Below are 18941 nucleotides of genomic sequence, written 5' to 3'. Positions count from 1 at the left end.
ACTGTATTTGTTTATTTTAGAATTTGATATTTATTTTAGAATTGGGAAAGAGGTCAAGCCTTGGATATAGAGGTTGAGTCTATCTCTTTCTCCCCGTTTAGTGAAATAACTATCAGAAACTAGATTAAACCTGATCATATCTCCTAGACTAGCATTGCTTAAGGGAGCAGATTTTCCTATCCCCATCCCAGTGCCCCTTCTCTCTGAGAGCAGAGAGGCCTCCCTCTCCATCCTCCTGCTCCTCCTTCTGGCAGAAATGAAAGTCTCCCCTGGAAAAGGGTGGGGGGAGAAGAAGCTAGAGATATGTATTTTGCCTTCTTTCAAGCCATACAACACCCCTATACTACAGGTGGGGGACAGCCTTTGCCACATGTGAGGTCTCTCTACATTGAAAAAAAGGCTCCAAATACACCAAAATAGAGCAACATTTATGGTAGTAAGGAGATAGAAACAAAGTAGATGCCTATCAATTGTTGCTTGTCCTTCATTATCAAAGAGGACTGTGATGTCAGGAAGGTGATGCCATGACTTGCATGGGAATTACATTACAGTGAGGGAGGGGTGTTCAATCACTAGGCTCAGTTTCTCCTCCAGAGTTATCTGAGTCCAGTGGCAAGATATAAATCAGACTAACTAGAGATGACCTGGGCCTATCAATTAAGGAATAGCTAAATAAATTGTGGTACATGAATGTAATGGAATATAACCGTGTTGTAGGAAATGATGAGATTATGAATGCTGATGTAATGCATATTCCACTATGGGCTGTATAAATATATAGAAATGGTTCATAGATGATATGAATAGATACAATCTGAGGTCTGGTGCACTTCTGTGGTGAGTAAAACCAAAAGCTATGCAGGTACCACCGGTCCATTATCTGGGGGGGAGGGGCAGGTAAGCCGCAGGAGTGTTACTGGGCTTGGGTTCTCTTTTCCTCCAGTGTTCCGGAGAGGCAATGGGCTTGGATTATATTTCTTTCCCCCTTTAAATATTGATAGTCTAGGAGATCACAGGTTTAGAAGAAAAGTCACTTTCCTGATCCCTCTTGAGGGAGAGGGTAGCCCTTAGTTTATGTTCCCACCAAGTGCTGGTCACACCAAAGACCATCACAAATAGAAATTTGAAGTTATACAGATTAGACTATTCAAAAGAATTCCCAAAGTAAATGAGCTCTTTAGGTGGAAGTGACATAAGATCTCAGCTCAAACTAGAAGAGAACAATCTTACCCAAAGGAGATACATTTTCAGCAGTCTCTAGAATTTCGAGTAAGTCCAAGTTCATGATGTATGCCACGCATTTGAAAATCTGTCTCTTTCTCCATCACCTCCCTAGAAGGACTTCTGTCCATTTGTCTCCCAAAGAGTATCTCTCCCTTTAACTCCTTAAATACTTTATACAGTTTTGCACTCAGCATTCTCCCCACATATCAGAAGCCATGTCTCCTTCTGCATATATGACAGTATGCAAAATCAACCCAGAGAGGAGAGGAATCTGGGTTACCCAGAGAAACATGGAAAGACATATTAATTGAGACAAATGGAAATAAGCAGGACAAGGAAAACGATATACACAGTGATTATAACAACATAAATGCAAAGGACAACCATAAAATATTAGACACTGCATGCTTCATCACTTCTCAAACTTCCCACAGTTCCCCTTCCCTCCAATGAGAACCTTGCTTTCATATGTCACTGAAAATAGTCAGCAGATACAGAAAATACAACTGTAGGAATCTGTTACAAGATTGTATGGTAGTGGTAACAAAATCAAATAGAAATGGATCCCCCCTTGGGCACATGTTGACTTAGAAAAAGACAAATAAACATTGTCCATATTAAATGTTCATTTATTTTGTTAAACATTTCCTGATTACATTTAGATCTGGTTTGGGTTGACTTGTGCAGCCCATGGGCTCAGCACCTCTAATTGTACATCATAACAACTTCTGCCATTGTCTCAAGCAGTAAAAGGCACTCTGGGGCAATCTAAGAGCCTTGGTCCATGAAGATCACTAGCTTGATTCCTGAACTGTATCACTTTCACTTGTGCCTTTCATCACACAGCTCTTCCTCCCACTGCTTAGCCATCCAAGGACACCTGAGACAAAAAGGACTAACTCAGCATGACAGTTCCCCAATGTTGCCAATGGACATATGACTTAGTGAAAATTTCGTGTGGGTCTGTGGGTGTGTGTGTGAGAGAGAGAGAGAGAAAGACAGAGAGACAGAGACAGAGAGAGAGGAAGAAATCATCAAAATTGTTCAATACGCTGAAAAAATCCATAAACATATGCAATATGCAACACCTGTGGACTGTCCTCCTCCACAAAGGGGTGAATTGGGAAATTCTTATCATATCTCTACTTTTGAGTCATGTTCGTTCTTCAGAATTTTGCAACATTTTGATTTTGTAGGGGTGTATGTTCTTTCCATTTGCACTGTTGTAGTCATTGTGCATAGCACTTCTAGATTCTGTTCCCTTTCCTCTATATCAGTTTATATAGACATTCCAGTGGTTTTTGTGTGTGTTCATCACATTCATCACAGATATTTCATTAGATTCATGTACTATAATTTGTTTAGTCATTTTTCAATCTACGGATACCTACTTTGTTTCCAATTATCTGCTATCACAAAAAAAAAAATTTGCTATAAATATTTTGGTGTAAATAGGAACTTTCTTCTTAACAAATGGCCTCTTTGGAGTATAAGCCCACTAAGGAATCCCTAGGTCAAAGGGTATGGACATCTTAGTCACTTTATTTGCATACATCCAGATTGCTTTCTAAAATGATTGTGCCATTTCATAGATCCAACAACAATATACCAGTGTGCCTATCTTCCTGTTACCCCTCTAACATTTGCTATTGCCGTCTTTTGTCATCTTTGTCAATTTGAAAAGTGTGAAGTGAAACCTCAGAGTTATCTTGGATTGAATTTTTTTTCTTATTAGTGATTTGAAGCATTTTTTTTCATGTTGTTGTGAATACTTTGCAATTCTCTTGAGAATTATTTGTTCATATTCTTTTACCGCTTATGCATATTGGGGAATGGCTGCTGAATTTATTTAAAGCTCCTATTCTTTTTTAAAAATGTTGATTTTTCAAATCAACCAATATTAACACAATAACACCTTCTAGTTCTTTTAGTACCCTGAAATGTAGTTCCTCAAAATTTGGTGACTCATTTAAGGCATCTATATTCTTTCCATGATCTCTTCATATCTCTTTATTTCAATTTCCTATTAATAATTTTCGTCTTAGGGTTGGAGCCAAGATGATGGAGTAGAAGGATGGTCCTGCTGTAGCTCTCCCCCCATAGCCCATAAAATACCTGTAAAATTGACTAAACAAATTCTAGAGCAACAGAAGTCACAAAACGACAGAGTGAAAGAGATTTCCAGCCCAAGGCAACCTGGAAGGTTGACAGGAAAGATCTATCGCACTTGTCTCAGAGCAGAGCACAGTGCAGGTTTGGCCATGCATCATGGCTCAGACAGAACTGGAGCAGGCTTCAGGGCATAGAATCATAGGCAGCAGCTGCAGTTCCCAGATTTCTGAACCCACAAACCCCAAAGACAGCTTTAATGGTCAGTGAGAAAGTTCTTTCACCTGGGTGAGAAGACAGCAGGGTCCGGCCCTAGCCCTGGGCCCATGGCTGCTCCACTGTGGCACAGCATCCATTTCTAGAGCCCTTGGCCTAAAGACCCTGGGGGAATCAAGCTGCTTATCTGGGTCTCAGTCCTGAGTGGCAGCCCTGGGGTGAAGAAGAGCACTGGTGTAGTGGAGCTGGAGGAGATTCTGGAGAGGGAATTCTACTCACAGATCCTGGGCAGAAAAGCTTATGGTTGCTTCCAGACTAGAGCATAGGCCAAGAGAGGTATAAACTCCTCTCCCTTGATTGTGCCACCTTGGAGGAACTGAGAACTTACAGCTCCCTAAAGTATGTCCTCCACTTGACAAAGGACTCAAAAGTCAAGTAACAGACTGGGAAAATGCCCAAAAAAGGGAAAAAAAATAAACTATAGAAGGTTACTTTCTTGGTGAACAGGTATTTTCTTCCATCCTTTCAGATGAGGGAGAATAATGCATATCATCACAGGAAAACATAAAAGTCAAGGCTTCTGCATCCAAAACTGCCAAACAAAATATGCAGTGGTCTAAGGCCATGGAAGTGTTGGGGGTGTAAGCTCAGTTTTCACGTGGACAGGTAAAAGTGAGGACTTCTAAACCTCAGAGTTCTCACGAGGCCCCCCAGGGAACTGCCAGGGATTGAGGCGTGAAACACGGGCTATCTCATGCATTTCCACCTCTTCTCAGTGGGAAACTTGCTGGGGAGAGCATCCCACCCTTGAGATTGGTCTGTGGTCTGAGCACACCTGTTGTTAATTAGCTAGGGGCTGAGAGCATGCACGGTATTCACGTGCAAACTATGTGGCAGGAGAGCTTAAGTAGGGACAGGAAAGCCTGAAGGCTCTCTTCTGGCTGCGGGGTCCCCTTTGGGGGTTCTTCTCACTGCGGGGCCCTTGGAGGGAAGAGGGTCCCTCCCTCTTCCGCTCCCATCCTCTTGCTGTATGATCCTTGCCCCTTGGGAGGAGGAGGATTCCTCTCACCTGAGGAAGAATTTCACCCTGCATATGGATACGTAACTAAGACCCTGAATAAAGCCTAACCCTTGTTTGACTCTGGAAAGTCTCTTCTCTCAATACGTTTATCCAGTTGGCCACCAAAGACCAGTGAAAAGGTAAGAAGGCTCGGGTAGCTCATCAGCCTCTAGGCCGAACATGGAAGAGCTCAAAAAGGATTTTGAAAATCAAGTAAGAGAGATGGAGGAAAAATTGGGAAGAGAAATGAGAGTGATGCAAGAAAATCATGAAAAGCAAGTCAACAGTGTGCTAAAGGAGACCCAAAAAAATGCTGAAAAAAATAACACCTTTACAAGTAGATTAGCCCAAATAGCAAAAGAGGTCCAAAAAGTCAATAAGGAGAAGAATACTTAATTAGCCAAATGGAAAGGGAGGTTTAAAAGTTCATTCTTCAAAAATTGGAATGGAGGGGGCAAAGCAAAGATGGTGGAGTAGAAAGATGTACATACTATAGCTCTTCTCCCACAGCCCTTAAACTACCTGTAAAAAATGACTCTCAACAAACTCTAGAGCAGAAGAAGCCACAGAATGACAGAGTGAAAGAGATTTCCAATCAAAGGTAACCTGGAAGACTGACAGGAAAGGTCTATCCCACAGGACGCTGATCAGAGCAGAGCCCAGCCCTGGCCACGTGGCACCTGGAGGAACAGGACTGGAACAGGCCTCTGGGGCAGAATCCCCAGCAGAGAGAGTCTGAGATCCCTCAACCCACCAGCACCAAAGAAAGCTTCAAAGGTCAGTAAGAGGACTTTCCCAGCTAGGTGAGAGGGGAGCAGGGTGCCCCCCAACACAGGCCCCAGGCAGCAGTGGCAGCAGCAGCAGCAGCAGGGTGGCAGCACTGGCCAAGTATGGCAGCAGCTTCCATTGTGGGATCTGAATCTCAGCCTTGAGTGGTGGCCCCAGACCCACCCCCACCTAAAGCCCATGGGGGAATTGAGCAGCTGATCTGAGCACAGTCCTGGGGTGAGGAGGAGCACCAGGACCCTCCTCTTGACAAAGAATTCAGAAGTCAAGTAAGTGGCTGGGAAAATGCCCAAAAAAGGGGAAAAAAAACAAAACCATAGAAGGTTACTTTCTTGGTGAACAGGTATTTCCTTCCATCCTTTCAGATGAGGAAGAACAATGCATACTGTCAGAGGAAGTCAAGGTTTCTGCATCTAATACCTCCAAAATGAATATGCAATGGGCTCAGGCCATGGAAGAGCTTGAAAAGCAAGTCAACAGCTTGCTAAAGGAGACACAAAAAAATGCTGAAGAAAATAACTCCTTTAAAAATAGGCTAATTCAATTGAAAAAAGAGGTCCAAAAAGCCAAGGAAAAGAAGAATACTTTAGAAAGCAGAATCAGCCAAATAGAAAAGGAGGTTCAAAAGCTCACTGAAGAAAATAGTTCTTTAAAAATGAGAGTAGAGCTGAGGAAAGCTAATGACTATATGATAAACCAAGAAATTACAAAACAAAACCAAAAGAATGAAAAAATAGAAGATAATTTGAAATATCTCATTGGAAAAACAACTCACCTGGAAAATGGATCCAAGAGAGACAATTTAAAAATTATGGGACTACCTGAAAGTCATGAGCAAAAAAAGAACCTAGACATTATCTTTCATGAAATTATCAAGGAAAACTGCCCTGATATTCTAGAACCAGAGGGCAAAATAAATATTGAAAGAATCCACTGATCACCCCCTGAAAGAGACCCAAAAAGAAAAACTCCTAGGAATGTTGTGGCCAAATTCCAGAGTTCCCAGGTGAAGAAGAAAATATTGCAAGAAGCTAGAAAGAAACAATTCGAGTATTGTGGAAATACAATCAGGATAACACAGTATCTGCTAGCTTCTACACTAAGGGATCGAAGGGCTTGGAATAGGATATTCCAGAAGTCAAAGGAACTGGAATTAAAACCAAGAATTACCTACCCAGCAGAACTGAGTATAATACTTCAAGGGAAAAAATGGTCATTCAGTGATATAGAGGACTTTCAAGTATTCTTGATAAAAAGACCAGAACAGAAGAGAAAATTTGACTTTCAAACACAAGAATCAAGAGAAGCATGAAAAGGTAAACAGGAAATAGAAATCATAAAGGACTTCCTAAAGCTGAACTGTTTACATTCCTACATGGAAAGATAATATTTGTAACTCTTGAGACTTTTCTCAGTATTTGGATAGGTGGAGGGATTATACACACACACACACACACACACACACACACACACACACACACACGCACACATATAGACAGAGAGCATAGGTTGAGTTGAATAGGAAGGGATAATAGCTAAAAAAATAAAATTAAGGGGATGAGAGAGGAATATATTGGGAAGAGAAAAGGAGAAATGGAATGGGGCAAATTATCATAAAAGAAGCAAGAAAGCTCTTTCAATGAAGGAGAAAAAGGAGAAGGTGAGAGGGAAAAAGTGAAGTTTACTCTCATTGCATTTGGCTTAAGGAGGGAATAATATGCACACTCAATTTGGTATGAACATCTATCTTACACTACAGGAAAGTAAGAGAGAAGGGGATAAGTGGGGTATCAGGGGATGATGGAAGGGCAAATGGGAGGATGGAGTAATTAGAAGTAAACACTTTTGGGGAGGGACAAGGTCAAAAGAGAGAACAGAATAAATGGGGGACAGGATAGGAAGAAGGGAAATATAGTTAATCTTTTACAGCATGGCTATTATGGAAGTCTTTTTCATAATTACACATGGATAACCTATATGAATTGCTTGCCTTCTCAGTGGGGATGGGTGGGGAGGGAGGAAGGGAGAGAAGTTGGAATTCAAAGTTTTAGGAACAAATGTTGAGAATTGTTTTTTTCATGCAACTGGGAAATAAGAAATACAGGCAATGGGGTATAGAAATCTATCTTGCCCTATAAGAAAAGAGAGAAGATAGGGATAAGGGAAGGGAGGGGTGTGATAGAAGGAGGGGCAGATTGGTGGAAGGGGTAATCAGAATGTATGGTGTTGGGGTGGGGGAGGGGAGGGATGGGGAGAAAATTTAGAACTCAAAATCTTGTGGAAATGAATGTTGAAAACTAAAACTAAATAAATTTTTTAAAAGAACATAAAATAATTAATTTTCATCTTATCCTTCCCCATCCAAAAATTGTTCTCTTTGACTGAGAAAACAGAAACAAAGTTAAGGTCTGAGTTATCTCTGTCATCTATTATGATTGGTGTACTCAGGCCAAACAGAAGTCTGCCCTCTTTGATCTTGCTCCCAACATATATCAGTCTCTTTTACCAGTTTATCATTTATCATCAAACTTAGTTTATTTTAAGATTTAACACGCATGACACTATTACTCCAGAAGTATAACATTCTTTTGTATCCATCCTTAGTTATGTTCCCTTGTTTCTATCTTTCTTACTAGTTTTTTTTTAATTGGCAAGTTGTTTTTGACAAAACAGATACTTCTCAACAAATTCCTAAAAAGGCTCATCTCCAACAAAATGTATCTCTTCACCCAACTATTAGCGAGTCTAATAACACAATGTTTGTTAATTCTAACTAATAATACATATCACTTTCCACATTTTTGTAGTTTACCTACATATCTAACTTGGTCTGAGTACTCTGTTCATCTACATTTATCTTTTTAGAAACTTACCATTTTTGTTCCTCTTGAGTATTATTTGTGGCATCCAAATTTAAATGAAATCACAGGTGCCAATATCAGTCCCAGCAGGGACAAAAATGGTTTTACTAAATATTTTTCTCTATATACCCTGAAAGTAAATACTAACTATCTGGTTGGTAGAAAGAGGGAATAAAGGGGGAAATTTTATTTCTAAATACTTCATACATTGTAAACACGATTTGTTCCCAATAAAGGCATTTCTGTTCTGACAAAAAAATCTCATCCTTTCCCCTCCCACTCCATGTATCCCCTCAGTTGTGTAAATAGTGAGAATCTAGAGTGGACATTTTTTACAGGTAGCCCCAAGCTTCTCTGGAGTCCCTATATTCTTTCACTAAGGGAACTCTATAAGGCCGGGCTTCCCACAATCACCCCAGGTGGTCGCTTCCTGACTTGAATATATCCAAATAAGAGAGTCATACAGCCTCAGCAGCCCAAATACATTTCCTGTATGGGACTCAGAAACCCTCCCTCCCCTTCTAGCCTTCAGTGACTGTTTCTGGCATCTTCAAACCCCACCCCACTTCTGCCCTGAGCAGCATTCAACAAAGATGTTCCTTGGAGTCCTCACCTTCTAGCAGGAGCTTTGAACTAAGCTCAAGATTACTTTTTCAGAAGAAATAAACCCACCAAACCCCTCCTGCTGGATCAAGGATCCAAGCAGAGAATGATGCATTTGGAAGCTCTCTGGACTGTGGTAGGATTCTGTCTGCTCTCAGGTAAGTAAGGTGGTGTGAAGGAAGGCCAGGGGAGGCACACAGGCATATCCAACAGTACCCATGGGCACCAACTGCTCTGATCCACTCACAAAAAGAAGTGACTGGTGTTTGAGAGAGAGTGAGGCAGGGTGGGAAAATTAAATCTTGGGACTCCAGATGTCAAGAAACATGTTCCAGGTGCCTAGAGAATAGGGTCTACCCAGAGAGAAAAAGAGGCAGGGGTTGAGATGACTCCATCCAGAAAGCAAAAGGGATTGGCTGCCATTAAGAAAATACCTCCTTTACCCTCAGAAAAGTCTTTCAGCACCTCAGTGGCCTCATAAGCTAGCACAAATGAGATTCACTTAGCTATCACTAGACTTTTTTCTAGAAGGTCCAAATAGATTTGATTCAATGTTACACTGGAAGGGTCATATGTTGGAATAGGACCCTGATCCCAAACTCTAAAATATTTTTAATGTTTATGAGGTGAAACCTGAGACAAAATGGCTGATCGTCTTTCAGCTAGGAGGCCTATATAAGGCTCCACACTCTCACAGAAAGGGCTTCTATCTCAGAGCCTCAGCAAATAGCCTTACTTTTTGGATCTATCCTCGAAGGTTTACCAGGAAGTAAAGTGAGATTCCTCTACAGAATCTTCAGGGTATTTTCCCAGAGATTTATGCAGTAAATGATCTTTCTATATGTTTCCAGGAGAGGAGAGAGCCACAGTAACCAGTACCTCCCAGAACACGTTGCCAAATAGTCTGGCATCATGGGGCTATGCCCACCTGCTTTGAGGGAGGGCTTCTGATCCTTTTTGAGTCTGGTGTCCAAGTAGATATACAGACCCAAATATAGAAAATCTTTAGGAAGTGAATGCTACAGTGACCTAGCCATGCAGTTATTCCAAGTCGGTTCTGAGCATATGAGCCTGGGAGGCCCAGTAGAAACCAAAAAGTAATATTTCCTCACCACTCCTGACACAGAGGACCAAGTGATAATAAATTTATTCTAATTAATTTAACTTATTGTTCATATTTCAATTGAATTCAATTCAACAACTTGATGTTGGACTCCTAAGTGCCAGACACTAGCAATACAATAGCAAAAATGACTTAGTCCCTGCCCATAGGGAACTTACATTCTACCAGGTAGAAACAACACGTACACAGAAAAATAAGAACAATTTATTATCAAGGGATGGAAACCACAAATCACTGGTAGAATCGAAGCAAATTTCTGTGAAATTACCTTGTACTCATTTTATATATACCTGTATGAGTACATGCCTTCTCGCCTAATCAAATGTACACTCTGGGGGCAGGAACTAATTTATCCTTTCTTTTCATCCTTTAGCACAATTCCTGGCACGTAACAGACACATAAAATGTTTATTGATTGATTGGAGGTGGGAGTTGAATAAATATCATTTTTTTTCAGATGAAACAATTGAGGCCCAGAGATGTGAAATAAATTTCTCATCATCACACAGCTAGCAAGCAATTAAAATGCATTTTAGCCTTTGGCACAGACAGAAAACAAGTGGAAGAAATGAGCCACCAGTGAAGCAATAGCTTGTGTTGAAGCATGAATAACAATGTTTGTGTCCAACCATGAATCAAAATGAAGGCCACTGAATATTGCTTTCAAAAGAGGTTTGGTTTTCCCCACAGACAGATCATAATTTTCAAAATGGAGGCTCAGGTTTTAGACTCTCTTTGTTGTTTCTCTAGCTCCCAAAGAGCTACTTAGGCTTGTTTCCATTCCCTGACCACCCCCTTCCCACATCTTCACTTTTAGTTAGCCTCATGGTATGTTTTTAAGCTTAATATGAAACACTTCCTGGCACAGTCCCATGACCAAAAACTTCCAAGCAACAAGGGACTTTGGGGTGATGTCTCAGTGTCTGTCTGTTGGTTAAGAATATCTATTTTCCAATAGTGAGGAGGTGAAGAATTTGACTTCAGAAGTTCTTAATGAGCTTGACTGGAGGATAACTCTCCCTGTTTCTATTAGAATTCTAACCACATCCAGAGTTTGCTCATGTTTTTATCTCTCCATCTTCTTTTCTAGCTTGTGTCTGGGGGCAAAGCCTGGAAAGCGGTAAGTCAGTCTTTCCTTCATCTGTCATGGTGGCACAATATTCTTCTCACCACTCAGTAACCCAAAGAGATAGATCACCAGTGATGTTCCACCACAACCTTGCTTTCCTTTTCCCTTTCCCTACAAACTAAGAGACATTCCTGACCTAGAAAATAAAAATACAAGAGAATATAGGAATCTTAACTCTTCTAAAGGAAAGAATTGAATCTCTTAAGTGGAACTGAATGTTTCTGTATTTATTGTGAGCATTTTGTTGTGGGGTGTTTGGACAGGCTACTATCCTATGTGTCTCTCTGTGTAAGCATAGTTGTGATCCTATCTAGTTACTTCAATGTGTAACCGTGTGTGTATGCAGGTATGCCGTAGCATCTGAGGTCTCCACTGGGTATTTGTAGGTGTTTGCTTCCCACCAAACCTCAGTTTTTCTTTGTGTATGTTTGTATACCATATGTGTGCTTGTACTTAGATGTTTGCAGCCTGAGTACTCTATTGTATGTGTTTGTGCAGTCATATCTTAAATATTCCACCATGGGAGTATAGGTATTTGCACATCAGCCAAAGGCACACATGACCTAGGGTGAGTGAATTAACTTTCCCAGTCACCCAAGGACTCCTCCACCCTTAATTCAACCAAAATGGTTGGACACCATGTGTGCGTGTATGTGTGTGTGTATGTAGAACCACTGCAACCACAATGTTTGCTATCTCTTTTTAATGTTGCACTTTCCATACAGCTATGTTATTCTGATTGTACTCACAAGAGATCTTTTGTACATGGCCACTAAACAATTTTCCAATAATCCAAGGATGGACACGGCTTTTCATGTAGAGGAGGGATAGAAGAGTAGGGATTGGAAGGAGAATGAGAGGGATCCCTGAAATATGGGAATAATAGGTTTGGGATATTGATGGGAAAATTCCCTAATGGTTTCCTTATTGTTTCTTTTTTGGCCAATGCCCCACCTTACAAGATTTTCACTTTGCTAATTTTTTAAATTATGAAATAAAGTGGTCACATAAAATAGATCTTAGTTATGCTAATAAGCCATAGATATTGGCTATTAATAAGCCATAGACATGACTATTAATATAAAAACTTTTTAGTGGAGTCCATAGAGAATGGATATGTGTTTCTTGTTATTGTAATAAATCTATGTTTCCTCAAGAGTTTTACAGTACATTTCATCAAGCATGCTGTGTGGACATATATATATATATGACATATATATATACAGAGAGAGAGAGAATCTGAATCCATATATTAATTAATGCATAAAGTAGCAGAGCAGATACCTATGAATGGATTTGTGTATATGGATTTAGTTGTTTTGTTTGGTTATATGGCTAGTAAGTTTCAGAAGCAGGATTTAAACCTATGTTTTTTTAATTTGAAGATTGACCCTCTATCCACTATATCATGCTCTCTTTCTGAGATAACCCATTTATAAGTTATATTTATATGTTATAAGGTATAAGGTATACTTATAACAGTAAGAAGCATCATTTTTCACTTTTTATTAAATCAATTCCCAATTGTGTTTGCCTTAGCTACAGACCCAGGTGACTGTGGTAGAGTGTCCCATGGGACCCAATGTCCTTCCTTGGGAGTAGGGTCAAGTCTCCAAATTAGATCAAGGGATTATTTCAGCTGCCTGTATTAATACTTCCTTTCATTAATATAGATAAGTGAGAGGTGACTACATTCAGGGACAATAAAAACCCAAACCACTTTTTAATACAGCATTCATTAGCTGTTGTGTTAGTAGGTCTATCTTGCTACAACTGAGAATGTGTGAGTACAGGAATAAGCACATCCAAGTTGGGTGTGTGGTCCTTGAGAGTAAGGATTGTTTCATTCTTTGTACTATATTCCCAGTTTCTAGCATAGTAGCTGGTGCAGAATTAGGTATCTAGCAAATGCTTATTGATTGATTGGATTGCATTGGGTAAGTCTCCAGGGGGTGACACAAAGACTGCTCTACAGAATAATAATATGAACTTGATCCTCACTGTAAGGAAACTGAATTAATTGAATAGTAAGAACTTCCTGAAAATAAGGATCTTATTAGTTTGGGAGCCAGAAGAGACCTTGAAGATTATCTAATCCAGGGATTCTTAACCCAGGGTCTACAGATAGATTTTAAGGCAGCCTAGGTTGGGGGAGAGGGGTGTCTGTGAACTTGGATAGGAAAAAATGACATCTCTATTTCAATATAATTAGTTTTCCTTCCAAACCTACGTATTTTATATTACGCATTTAAAAATATTATTCTAAGGAGTAGTCCATAGGCTTTGCCAGATTGCCAAAAGGGGGTTCATGACACATAAAGATTAAGTGCTAAAAAAGATTAAGTACCCCCAATCTAATTTAAACCTCTCCCCTACCATTTTACAGATAAGAAAAATAAAGCCCAGGATGTGATTTGTGCAAAATCAAGAGCTCTTCTCAATCCTCTAGGAAATTATCAATGAGCTAAACCTGAGGAGAGGTATTTAGGAAATATTGTGGAATCTTTTATCTTTGAAAACAGGTTCTTCCTGTGTCTGAGATAGTTTATATATGGTCCTATCTAAAAGCAGAGAGTTAGACTAGAAGACGTAGGAGTTCGTGTCCCAGTAGCTCCAGGAACATGTATTTCTAGAAGTATGCTTTGAGTGTTTCTCCATGACCAAGAGTGTGCATGTGTACTCTTGTAGAATTTGTAGAATTTGAATTTACATTGTAGAATTTAAACTTGGATCCTTGAAAAAAGTTCTACATGCAACACAGCTCTCTGACTATTTTTTCTTTTTCTTTTTTTCTTGACCCGCGAAAACTGGTTCTCCTCCATCATTTCAAACAGAGGTTAAAATATCTTTGTAGCTGTGAGATGGAAATTGTCCTGGGAGGCTTTAGCAGTAAAAATACGCAGTGGCATTCAATTATTATTGCTGCAAATAGTGACATCTGACATTTATGTAGAGCTTTTATAATTTACGTAGTACTTCCCATACATTATTTCATTCGATCCTCACCGCAATCCTGTGAGATTCCCTTAGGTATTATTATTCCCACTTAGCAGAAGAAATGGAGTTCCAAAGAAAGACAAAGAGGTCGCCCACATCTGCTCAAGACAAGCTTGCCAAGTTCCAAGCCTGAGCATGTAACAGACTCAGGATTTGAACTCAGGTCTCCATCCAGCACTCCACTGTACTACAACTGCCTCGTCAGTTCTATTTAGTGAAATAAACATCTATCTACAAACACATCAAGAAGGACCAGGATTCCACTGAAGAAGATTCCTAGAGTTACTAAAATGATTTACAGACTTTAAAGGGCAACATAGATGGACTTAGAATTACCATCATTATTAGCTCTGTTTGTCTAGACGATGACTTTGGGACAAAGGAGGGAATAAACAAATGAAAGCAGAGAAACCTGACTGAACCTGTCAGCCAGTCTTACACGCTTAATCTCCATTTCTCAGAACTGTAAATATCAGAGAGTGAACATGGTTGGCTCCAGGCTGCCCCCATGGAGTCTAAGTGTGTTCAGGGAGTGTGTTTCCTGTCCTGGAGGATGACCTCCCTGTACCTCACTTCACAGTCCTCTGCTAGACCCACTCTGCAAAACACCTCAGTTTATCTACAGCCTTCTGTAGCCATTGCACAAGTCTCCCAGGACCCACCTTCCATGGTGGGTAGGAAAGCTCTATTGGAGGATGGGTGGGATCTACTACTCTCTCTCCCAATAGTACTGTACCAGTTGTCACACTGCCCTTTCCACTGAGGCCATTCCCTAGCTCCCAACTCAATTTGCCCCAAGTGCCAGGATTTTTAGTTACAGCTATGCCATATCTGATGGGCTATAAACTGAGGGACTCTGCTCCAAGAGAATTTCCTTTGCCACATCCTACTTTAATAATTCCCCCCATTCTCCAGTGACATAGCATATATCCTTAAGCTTAGGAATATATTTAAAGAGGGTTCCTGGTACCTCTCTCTCTCCCATCTCATATCTCATGCTGAATATTCATAAACATTCCCCAGTTTTACTCCAGGAAGGGAAATCTAAATAAGGATTAAGTGGTGAGCCACAGCCCTGATTTACTTATGCATTAGCAGCGTGCCTTAGATTTGACCTTTGTCTCTATTTCCAACCTTTCTTTCATCTCTTTTCTATTATCCAGAATTTGGAGTCTCCATCTCAGGAACTAAAGTAACACTCACCTGCCCCGAAAAATCTGGTGAGGAAATAGAATGGAAGAAAAATGATGTAACCATAAACGGTGTGAACACCAATTCATTAACCCTATCAGACCTCGAGACTGAGTATAATGGCCACTTCTTTTGTAAAAAGAAAGGACCAGAAGATGGCGAAGGCTATTATCTCTACCTGAAAGCAAAAGGTAATACGGACCAGAAAACCAGGCTCTGGGGAAGAAGCCCTCAAAGCCTTACTAAAGTCTTCAGTCTCTCTCTCTCTCTCTCTCCCCAATTCCATTAAATCTTCTAAGCTCAAGAATGTGCTGGAAGCAGCTTCAACAGACTCTTCTGAGCTGATTATTAAGTTATCATTGTGACCCTTTACACCTCATAAACTGGCAACATCACAAATCAAGGCTTAATTGATTGTTCTATTGATTGTCTAAATTTAAGAAAGTGATAGAGAAGAATGTTACTAATTCAGATTAAACTTAAAAGTATGTTGAATACATTTCCTCTCCTTCCAACCTCCCAAAACCAGTTGTTAAGCATTTATTGGCTTGTCTCAGACCTTCTTGCTTCTACAAAATGTCATTACTTTAATGACTTAGACTAGATAAATTCAAATGCCCCTTATAGCACTAAACTTCTGATCCTACCATATGACCTATAAACTAGCAAGGAGGAACCATGGGGTACTGAATAGAGAAGTGGCCTGAGAGCCTGAGACCTGGCTTGTGTTGACTGGGTTTAAGTGCTATTGGATAACCATGTGAGTTTGGACAAGTCATTTATCTTCTCTGGGGCTCAGACCTGATTTAACCTTCTGTGATTCTGGGTTCTGTTTTTGTATGCATGTCTTTTTTAGATGCCCTTCTGTGTCGTTTGCTTTCTCATACCCAACCCCAGGGTACTTATTAATAAATCTCACACTTTAAGAATAAGGATGAGAATGATTCAACAAGAGGACGCTCAAATGAGGCCCCAAATATACTCTGTTAGAGGATAAGGGTTCTGGTCACAGCAAAGAAACCATTGTATGGAGAAAATCATCCTTCCTTTTTTCCTTTGCCTTTTCCATCTTTTATTTTTCCTTCCTTTCTTCATTTTCATCCCCCTAAGTAAATCTCCCCCTGAAATCTTAACTCCCTCTTTGTCCCTATAGTATGTGAAGGTTGTGTGGAAATGGACGTGCTGACGGTGGCTGGGATTGTCATTGCTGACGTCTTCATCACTCTGGGAGTACTGCTGTTGGTGTATTACTGGAGCAAGGCGCGAAAGGCCAAGGCCAAGCCTGTTGGTCGAGGGGGAGGTGGCGGTGGCAGGACAAGAGGTAAGGACCTAGTGTAACCACAGAAGCATACAGGAATGTTTCAGACATAAAACCTGGCTAGCCTGAAGGGAGCCAGAAGAGCAAAGATGGAATGATGTCTAGAGTTAGGAACATAGGTCTGCCATGACAGCAAGGAGTAGGAAAAGTATCGCAGTGACTCAAGTCACTGATATTTCTTTCCACTCTGGAAAAGTGTGCACCATCCCATAGTTATTCCCTTCTCCCAATATCCACATATTCTCTAAGGCAATTTGATTTCCCTCCAAGCTGGAGCAAGAAGACTTTGAATAAAGGACTACTGGACTTAAAATCAAGAGAATCCCATCTCTGACATTATGACAAATGGATTTGACTCAGAACCGTAGTTGCCTCACCCACAAAATGAGGAAAATAATAATAATTGTACTATTTTGCAGGGCTATCATAAGGAAACTTTTTAAACTTAAAGCACTGCATACATAGATATAGATAGATAGATAGATAGATAGATAGATAGATAGATAGATAGATAGATAGATAGATAGATGGATGGATGGATGGATGTTTTTATTACTGCCCTTCCCCTTTTCTTTCCCAGTAAAAAGAAGGATCCTGAGCAGAAGAAAATCCAACAGGGTTGGGAGAAAGTGAAGGGGATCCGAAAAGGGTGAAAAAAAGAAAGGGGAAGAAAAAAGACAGCAAGGAGGAGAGGGGAAATGAATGGTGCTGTTGCCTGTTGCTGGCCTGGGAACAATCAAGACACTTCGGGGTGATGAAGGCCAGAGTTCCTTCTTAGAAATAAATCCATTTCCCTTCCTCTGTTTTGTAGGAGCAAACAAGGAGAGGCCTCCACCTGTTCCCAACCCTGACTATGAGGTAATGGGAGAAAGAAGGTTCAGTCTTTGGGGTCTAGGCAGGGGAGACAAGAAATTAAGTGAAGCTGGCCATCTAAGCCTGTGGGCTCTGGTCCCTGCTGCCTGAGGACTGAGTTCAGCATAACTGCCCTTGCAGCTAGGGAAAGCTTTAAAGCTACCATCCTAGCAAAGAAATGGAAATGTTTTCAGAGTATCTCCCTTATTCATTCACATCAACTATGTCATCCCTTTTCTCAGAAACTAGAATACTTGGGAATATCTGGCCTCTTCATTTACTGGCAAAGAAGACATAGAGAAAGACACAAGTTTAAGAAAAAAAGTAAATCATTAAGCAAATATACTGCTACGATGTGCTTTTTCACAACATTAAAATGATAAACCTATAAATAACAAAGAAGCTTGATGGACTCTCAGAGTCAGAAAAACCTGGATCCACGTCAAATAAGAGATCTTAGGGAACATAGGCTTCCTTTGGCAGAATATGTCTCCCCTGATCTTCCTCCGTTCTCTACTAATATTCCCATTTGTATTCCACCTAGCCCATCCGCAAAGGCCAACGGGACCTGTATGCTGGCCTGAATCAGAGAGCCATCTGAGAATCCCTGAAGAGCTCCTCCTTCCACTGTGGCTCCTATTCTGGGATTTCTACTCTACCCTCCACTCCAGCCTGGGGCATCCCAGAACTATAGGATACAAAAAGAAAAATGGTTTTCTCTTCTAAATGTTGATTCTACTTCTAGAAAAACTAACTTCTCTGCCCCCACAGTCTTGTCCTCAGCAACCTTCTTGCCCTCCACTCTAATTACCTAACCATAGGGCATAACTATTCTCCTACTGTTGAAATTATATTTGCAAGGTATCATGGACACCAACCTTGAAGGATAAATCAAAAGCTCTGGAACCTTTGAACCCTTGCTTGTCCCCTTTGTGATTTGGTGTTTTTATGGTCTGCTCTATCTTGTTTCCTTCTTCTTGCCTTCTTTTTTCTATTTTCAGATTGTCCCAGTACCCCTTGTTCCACCCCTTTCTCTGTGCCTAGCTTGTCACTCTTCTTTCATTCTCTGGAGCCTGGAATGTATAATGTTCTCAAGTGTTGTGTCCCCCACATGGAGTCTGGTGCCAGAGTCTTTCCCTCTAGCTTAATCTTGCCTGCCTTCTCTGTGAAATGTCTGGTCTTCATGTAGACTATGGTAACTCATTAAAGTACATTTGAGCTGAAAGAGTTGCTCTTCTTGGAGGAAGCCCCGATCAAAGACTTCCTTATCGTTTTGATATTTTGGCTTTCTTGAGTCTCCAGATCATCATCTTCATCATCACTGATTATAGATTCAGAGAACCTGGGTTCAAATCCTATTTTATATTACCTGTGGAACCTTGGAAACACAGTCTCTTTGGAGCTTGATTTTCTCATCTTTAAAATGAAATCATTAGACTATTTGGCTTCTAAAATCATATAAGCTTGAGATA

At 40.5% G+C, this 18941-nt stretch overlaps 1 protein-coding gene across 1 annotated transcript; it reads left to right on the top strand.

Moving 5' to 3' along the window:
- The first annotated feature begins 8820 nt into the window (after positions 1-8820).
- Positions 8821-18694, top strand: CD3E (CD3 epsilon subunit of T-cell receptor complex). The gene is made up of 6 exons (XM_072613082.1): positions 8821-9017; positions 11073-11102; positions 15272-15490; positions 16453-16620; positions 17429-17475; positions 18014-18694. The coding sequence occupies exons 1-6, from the start codon at positions 8966-8968 to the stop codon at positions 18068-18070; spliced, it is 573 nt and encodes a 190-aa protein (XP_072469183.1). The 5' UTR covers positions 8821-8965; the 3' UTR covers positions 18071-18694.
- The last annotated feature ends 247 nt before the right edge of the window (positions 18695-18941 follow it).

This window comes from Notamacropus eugenii, chromosome 5 (assembly GCF_028372415.1).
Source record: "Notamacropus eugenii isolate mMacEug1 chromosome 5, mMacEug1.pri_v2, whole genome shotgun sequence".
NCBI lineage: Eukaryota > Metazoa > Chordata > Mammalia > Diprotodontia > Macropodidae > Notamacropus > Notamacropus eugenii.
This window is presented reverse-complemented; position numbering and strand designations above follow the sequence as displayed.

Excerpts from the sequence above, each read along its gene's own strand:
- CD3E (XM_072613082.1), top strand. The coding sequence starts at position 8,966 with ATGATGCATTTGGAAGCTCTCTGGACTGTGGTAGGATTCTGTCTGCTC. Across the intron at positions 11,103-15,271 it reads GGGGCAAAGCCTGGAAAGCG|AATTTGGAGTCTCCATCTCA; the intron begins GTAAGTCAGTCT and ends TCTATTATCCAG. Across the intron at positions 16,621-17,428 it reads TGGCGGTGGCAGGACAAGAG|GAGCAAACAAGGAGAGGCCT; the intron begins GTAAGGACCTAG and ends TCTGTTTTGTAG.